Consider the following 8,725-nt stretch of genomic DNA (forward strand, 5'->3'; position numbering starts at 1 on the left):
GCCGAAAGCCGAAACGAAAGAAACCGAATCAAAACCCGAAACACAAAAAGTCAACCGGATACAAAAAACTGCTCAAACCGAGGAAGTGAAGATACCATCGCGGAGGAAATCAAATTCCGAACACGACGGTGCAAAGATCGCCGCCAACGGCCGCCGCACGCGCCCCCACGCGCCGGCGAGGCGTCCGGCCGGAAAAACACGTCGGGCGCGTGTGACTCTCACGCGCCGCCGTTCGCCGAACTGTTCCGGCGTCCGGCCGGTCTCGTGACGGCGAAGACGATGGTGGTGGCGGTGACGGTCGGAAGTGATCGGAAATATGCTATCTGGAATTCGTGGGTTGTTTCGATTTAGTCGGGAAAAAGCATGGCTCTGATACCATGTCGGAAGCTAATGACCGTCTCACCTAAAAGCTCGAACTTGTTAGGGAAACTAAGCCATTAGTTACATATCCCGCAAACGGGAGTCCTCAACAAATAAGAAGTAGGGATACCCATTTCGAACTATACAATTATTTAATCAAACAATATAGTAACTCTTGACGACTAGTTATGTTGTGCATATTATATTTAATCAAATAATATATATATATCTATATTTAGTATAAATATTGTTTAATAATCTTAAAAAAAAATTAATTTAAAAAAATATTTATTAATTTGAATGATCAAATAATAAATTTAACTTAGTATAATATTTAAAATATTATTATAAAATAAATATGTAAAAATAGTAAAATATTGAATATTACTTATAAATATACAAGTAAATTAAAAATAGTAAAATATTCTTTAATCTTTAAAAATTATAGAGGGGAGATGAATTAGATCTGCAAAAATCAAAGAATATATGAAATTTTTATAAAAATAGAAATTATGATGGAAGATTGTTTTTATCTGCCTCCCCCAATAAGTAGAAGTATATAAAGCCAATCAGATCTCAGTCGTCCAAGATAAGATAGATAGAGGTCGTTACGTCAAGCGCCACCAATATCACATTATTTATATTAATATAATACAAATACATTATATGAACTACAAATACATAATATAGCTTCACACAGTACATATTATCCTTAATTCTAGTACATAACATATTTATGTACAAGACACCCATAAGTATAAACAGAAAGCATATGATTTATGTTATACAACATATGCTGCATATCTATTTTATTTGTGTTATATGACCGTTTTTTGTGTGTTGATTGAATAAATCAACATGGTGCTTATTTATCCAAATCAGCACACTAACTATTTTCATAATATATAACACACTGATAATATAACAACACATTCAACAACAATCATATGTTGAATATATTATTACAATGTGTTGATCAGAGTAATAAGCACCATGTTGATTATTTCACTTGATACCATAATCAACCTACTGCATACTTTGTATAATTGTCCAGATCCAAACTATATGTCTTTAAATTTAAAACTTTAAAAAAGACATAGTTAGAAAATTATAAGTTATATCATTTCAAATATAAATTAATATTATTTATTTAGTACAATTTTCAATAAAAATACACATTTTTTTTTAAAAAAATATAAAATTAAAATACTATTTAAGTAAAAATAAAAATCAATACCTCATTTTAAATTAGTTTTAAGCCACAACCAAACAAACAAATTTTTCTTTATCTTTTATTATACATCATACACTTTATTATAGAAATGTTATTTTTTTCACAAAATATTATATTTATTATTTAAATAAAAATATAGATATAAATGCAAACCACAACTATAAATTTTTATAAAATATATATTTTACGAGTAAACTTCAAAACTAGGATGTGTTTAATATATTTTTTAAAAATAAAAATAAAAATTGTTTGGCTGTACTTTTTTGTAAGAAAAATAGTATTTTCTTAGTCTGACATATTGTAAATACAAGATTTTTAAAAGGTAATGATATAATTAGTAATATATTACTATAATTATTATAATTAAAATCAATATAACTAATTAGTATAATTAAAATTAAAAAAAATATAGATTAGTAAATTTAAAATGTGTTTAATAAATGTAATTTTTTTTTCAAAAAAAAAAAGAAAAGAAAAAAGAGACAAAAAAATGAAAGAAACTGAAACACCAACATAAAACGGAAGATGTGGGACAAATGAAATATATATAAATTACATGCAAATTGTGATAGAAAAATAATAGAAAATAAAAATAAAAAAACTGGCCGAGTGGGCTCACTTTATTTTTTATTTTTTATTATTTTTTTTATGAGATGTGTAAAAGTGGAAAATAAAGAGGATGGTTTAAATGAATTTAGACTAAATTTAGGTTATGAAGATGACTAAAGTGTCGGAAATCCATGATACCTTTTTCTGTCCCAAATAAATAACACAAACTGTTGGCTGAAATTTGCAGTTGGTGTATGGCATGGCTCCTTAATTAATTAATTAATTAATTAATTAATTTAATTGTCTCTTCTCTTCACCAGGAGCAAATTCTGCTTTCTGTTTCTTCTCCATCCCAACATCATCAAATTTGTTTGAACAAAACACAAAACAAACCTAAAACTAGGAGAAGAAGGAGAAGGAACAAAATTAAATCTATACCCCAAAAAAAAGAAGCCAAGATCATACATACATACATATATATATAAATTTTATTTTTTTTGTTCCTTTTTTTTCAATGGATGTTTTGGGACTTCTTAAGATTCGAGTTCAGAAAGGCATCAATCTTGCCGTTCGCGACACCCTCAGCAGCGATCCGTATTGCGTTATCACTTGTGAGAATCAGGTCGACAATAAGATTCATGCACCGTTAATTTCCTAAGCTTTTTTTAAAAAAAAACAAAAATTGCAGATAATATCGGTTATGCATACCCCATTATTATTTTTGTATTGTATTTATATCTCTGACAAAATATATCCTACATGTTTACAAAAATCGTTATTTCTATTCTTTGGCCGTGCGTGATATTCACTACACGCGTGGTCACGCGCGGCTACACGCAGCCAAATGATATAAATAACGACTTTTGCAAACATATGAGATATATTTTACCAACAAGATAAATATAAGACAAAAGTGATAATGAAGTATACATATGAGATAAATATAAGACAAAAGTGATAATGAAGTATACATAAGAGATATATTTTTCAATTTTCCTTCTTTTTTTTTTTTTTTCTTTTTTTGAATAAAAAAGCTAATGTTTTTCGATCATTTCTTATATTGTTGTTATTAATGAGTATTTTGAGCAGAGAGTGAGAACAAAGGTTGTGAAAAGGAATTGCAACCCGGTATGGAGCGAGGAACTTACGATATATATAAAGGATCTTGAGGATCCAATTGTTTTGGTAATTAATTTATTAATTGATCTATGCATACGATCTGTTCTTTCTTGTTGTAATTAATATAATAACAATAATCATTATATGTGTGTTGTTAGTCGGTCTATGACAAGGATACCTTCTCCGGGGATGACAACATGGGACACGCTAACATAGACATCATCCCATTAATCGAATGTCTGAAAATGGGGCTGGAAAATCTCCCCGATGGAACAAAAGTGGAGAGGGTTCAGCCGACCCGAAGCAATTGCCTCGCCGATGAAAGCTGCGTCGTGTGGGAGCAAGGCAAGATGACACAAGACATGTCCCTTAGGCTTAAGGATGTAGAATGTGGCGAAGTCGCAATACAAATCGAATGGGTTGATGTTCCGGGCGCCAAAGGTCTCCAGGTCGAGGTATATATAAATACACACACATATATATACGAAAAAATTGCAAAACATATCATTCATGTGTACTCAATTATCACTTTTATCATCTATTTATCGCGTTGGCAAAATATATCCTATTCGTTCGCAAAAGTCGCTATTTTTGTCATCCGGCTGCGCGTGGAACAGTTGTTGTGTGAACATGATGCGCAGATGGATAACAAAAATTACAACTTTTATAAACGTGTATGATATATATTTCCAGCTAGATAAGTAAAGAACAAAAGTGATAATTAGATATATGTGAAAAATATTTTTTGCAAATTTCTTACATATATATATATATAGAGAGAGAGAGAATACATTTTTTTTCATTTTTTAAATATATATGGGACGAGATCATCTGCCTCAAGACATACCGTGCCCCTAGCCCCGACACACATTCCCAACCCTATGCAACAAATTTAGTTACATACGTACAAAAATTGTATATATATTGTGTCGGGGTTGGGGATAGGGTATGTTAAAAGGCAGGAGGTCTTGTCCCCGTATACATATACATACACATATATGATTATTTTAATTTTTATATATAATTAATTATATTGATCGATCATGACATAGATACCTGATAAACACCCCCACCACGACAATCACAAAGCCATGAGATCTAAGAAGATGACACAAGTCGTTTCCATTGTGAGCACGGTCCGGAGGCGACTGAGGAACAAGACCATATCTGTTAGCACTAAAGTGTTGCACAAGCCTCCTCACCCGTAAACAAAATAACGACAAAATTAGCTTTATGAATCCAAGACATCACTTTACATTTTCACAAAATGCGACATGTGAAAAGATCCGACGTTTCCAAAAGCTAAGCAAACCTTGTAGACAAAAAAATGATGACTGTGAATGTTTTATGTGAGCTCTGTAATTTTATGTTCCTTACTGAAATAATGTATTTCTCGAAAAAAATATATATAACTTTCGCACTTTTTTTTTTTATAATTCAAATTGAAAAGTGTTGAAAATGTATTGTTTAAAGTGATATTATGAGTGGTTTTTTATGTTCTCGTTTTTATTTATTTATTTATTTATTGAGATAATATTTTGTATGGCGGAATCTGCAATGCTGAAATTAAAATTTAACACTGTGTTGAATAGCACACAATATGCTAATTAAAAACACATTATATTACTATTGACAATACATTATTTATATTAATATAATATGATACAATATAAATACAACACATGAAGTAACAACTCATGATATAGTCTCACACAACACATGTAGTAGTTAATTTTAGCACATGATATGCCCTTATATACATATCTTTAATACACGTAACACATGTTGGGTATAATAAAAACATATGTTATTTTTATATTTTACATGTGCTAATTTGGACTGTAACACTTCCCATTTTATATATATATAAAATATTGAATGTAATTTTTTTTAAGAAATAAATAAATAATAAATAGTAAAAAGACAAAAGAGTTTGAAAACACAAGACCAAACTCTATACCAATTCTCAATTTCAAAGTCATACTTATCTTTCAAGGTAATATTTTACCTTTATATCTTGCAATAATCCGGATTCTACATGGGCAAGTACTTTTTAGTGTATTATATATGCACATGTATTTTAACTTAAAATACTGGTGTTTCGTTTGTAGGATTTTAAAAAAATCCTACATTCAAAATATTAATCCCCCAAAAATATCAAATCAAATACCTATTTTTCATTTTTTATATCATACCAAAAATTAATTTTACATTCAAAACATCACATCAATACCTATTTATATCACATCATACAACTATTCAAATTCAACATTTTTACTATTCAAATTCAAACTCAAAATCCAACCCCCAAACAAACACACTCTATGTAAATTTTAGTGGCGGTTAGGGTAGTGCTGATTTGACGCTTCAATAACCGACAGTCAGTACATTCTAATATTTGGCAATAACATTATGTTGTGTTATATTAAAGTATGTGTTTGTGCCGTTTATATATTGTACCGTGTTGTATACATATATTTATTATGCTCAAATCAATAATATATTGTATTGTATATTACTCTCTTTGTCTCATATTTATCTATCCATTTACTTTTTGCACAGATTTTTATAAATATTAGTATTATATTGGGATGCAGTAGAATTAAAGATAGAAAGATTAAACTACTTTTATTAGTATTGTATAATATAAATGTAATGACATTTGTGTAATATATTGTAAATTAAAATGGTATTTGTAATATTAGGTAGATAGTACAGTTACTTAAAAAAAATATTTTGTTAGGGGAGAGACTAAAATGAAAAAATAAATAGACTGTTAAATGATAGATGAAGTATATTATAATGTATTATCAAAATATGAGCGGAATATTATATTATTATGTATTGACATATATGTCCGATTGTTATATATATATATATATGCTGACTAAATCAAATTAATACGATGATGTTATATATATATATATATATATGCTGACTGAATCAAATTAACACGATGCTGTTATATATATATATATATATATATGCTGACTGAATCAAATTAACACGATGCTAATTTGACATGTTAGTATGGTAACAAAAAAGGTAAATCTTTTTATATATTGTTGGCTCCAAAAATGATATAACTCAACAAAAAAATATTCTAACAAAATAGATTTGTTTGTATTTAAATAGGTTATCTGTGAATTGTTTGGATGACAAACGAATAATAATAAAACTAGCATACGATACTTAAATACGAATGACAAGGGGTTGGGGCTTTACTCCATGAGTGTGATGGCAAGGAAGAACTCTCCATAGGATTCTCTTTACTCACTTAGGCGTGTGGATTCGAGCGGTTTGGTCCGAACCGTGCTTTAAATTTTGATCGATTTTCGATTAGTAAAAATTGAGATTGAGATCGAATTAAAATTTTTCAAAATTGAATTAAACCGAACCAAAATACTTCGATTCGGTTTGGTTAAAAAGCGAACAAACGAAAATTTTGATTTTCCTATGAATAATAAAGATTAGGGTTATAGGTCAAATATAATACTAAAAATTATAATATTATTATTTATAAATATATACTTTTTTTTAAAGTTCGACTATTTCAGCTAACTGGAATTAAAAATTGAAAACCATAATCAAATTAAAATTAAAATTTATAAATTCAATTTTGAACTAAATAGTCGAACTTTAAACCAAATAGTCCAACCTCCCACCACCAAAAAAAAAAAATAATAGTTTTTTCGAGTGACAAATGTTCATCTTACACTTATTCTCCTTTCAATAATACACGAAAAGCGTCTAGTGACTTGCCACACATGGTTCGTCTAATGTGACTTTTCTGTCGGGCCTGGTTTGCAGGGTATTAGGTTCGACCGGGAGTTTATCCAGTGCGCATAAACTCGTATAGTACAACTTATCTTGTTGGATTTATTTTGCATATTATTAAGTTCGACTAAAAATTTACCGCACTCAAAGAGTAACAATTACGGATTTTCACATCATTGAAAAAAAAAAATGGTAATGTTAACATCCGACAAATGTAATGCAATCAATCTTGCTGTTTATTTTATTTTATCCTTTTTAATGCTTTCTATTATAATATGCTCATAACAATTATGTTAAAGCAAAGACAACAGTCTTGACACTTGCGGGGCATAATGTTAATTCACTTTGATTTTATTTAATTATACTGTATAATTTTTTAATTTTCCTAAAAAACAAAGAGTCCAACAAATATTCACCTTAAATATTATTGAAATTCAAAATGCAAAACTTAAAAAACTCTTTCTTTATTTTTGCCAAAAACTACTATCTCCTTCCTACATCATTTGTCCATATTTTTTATTTAAGTCCCACATAATTTATCTTTAATTTTTTTTATAATTTATAATTATTTCAATCTTAATATATAATTAATTTTATTATATAATAATTTTTATACTAATATATTTTTTAATTACTTACTAATTATTTATAATTTAGTTAAATTTCTAACGTGGACAAAGAGTTGGGACATTTAATATTTAATTGGTTTCTTATTTGTTTACTATTGAATCTATCAACATTTTTCGTATATGTTTATGTTTAGAGCTGATTCCAAATAGTAAGTACGTCTATAAATAATTTTCTTTCATTACATTAAATCATTAGCATGATTTCATGTATTATATTTTTACATGACATCATAAAAATTGAACAGTAAAAAATAAAATAAAAACAAAACAACAAACCCTTGTACATATTCCATGCAAAGTATTGTATTTAATAATTATTTTACCTAAAAATATCAATTGATAAAAATAAAAATAAAATAAAATAAAATAAAAAACACCCTAAGAAAGATACAATACCTGTCAACGGTTAGATCCAATCCGGATCATGAAGTTCCATATCCGAATCCAACTTTCTCTTATAGTTACCGGATCCAGAATCGGATCCTTCTGATTCAGTTGGATCCAGTTCGATTAAGATCCGATTTGGGATCCAATATCCTTATACAAATTAACTTCACATTCAGGTTCCGGCTAATGCATAATTCTATCAATATTTACAAAACTTCAACATTTAAATATAATTAACAAATGCTTTCAATTTAAATATAAAAAATTATTTAATTAACAATAACATTATAATGTCAAAGAGATAAATTAAACTAATTTATTATTATATATATTTATATAAATATATCAATAAATAACTAGTATATATATATAAAGATCCATATCCAAACTAGATCTACCAAATCCGAAACCATATAAAACAGATCCGGATCCGGACACAATATCCATATGAGGTTCCGTATCCAGAAAAAATACCAGATCCAGATCGAATCTGGAATAGTTCCAATTGACAGGCCTAAATATATCAAGACTTCATAATATCACACACACACACACACACACACACATATATATATATATGTGACATTTTTCATTCAACTTTTACTATTTTCAAAATAAAAAACTTTCGAATGAACTAATTCTAACCTTTTCACTACTTTAAGTTTCATAT

General features: G+C 28.4%; 1 protein-coding gene across 1 annotated transcript; it reads left to right on the forward strand.

Annotated features, from left to right (window-relative positions):
- Positions 1-2,657: 2,657 nt before the first annotated feature.
- LOC127261898 (protein C2-DOMAIN ABA-RELATED 7-like) lies at positions 2,658-4,586 on the forward strand. The gene is made up of 4 exons (XM_051290325.1): positions 2,658-2,765; positions 3,233-3,328; positions 3,421-3,717; positions 4,315-4,586. The coding sequence occupies exons 1-4, from the start codon at positions 2,658-2,660 to the stop codon at positions 4,468-4,470; spliced, it is 657 nt and encodes a 218-aa protein (XP_051146282.1). The 3' UTR covers positions 4,471-4,586.
- The last annotated feature ends 4,139 nt before the right edge of the window (positions 4,587-8,725 follow it).

This window comes from Andrographis paniculata, unplaced genomic scaffold (assembly GCF_009805555.1).
Source record: "Andrographis paniculata isolate CXL003 unplaced genomic scaffold, ASM980555v1 Contig64END, whole genome shotgun sequence".
Taxonomy (NCBI): domain Eukaryota; kingdom Viridiplantae; phylum Streptophyta; class Magnoliopsida; order Lamiales; family Acanthaceae; genus Andrographis; species Andrographis paniculata.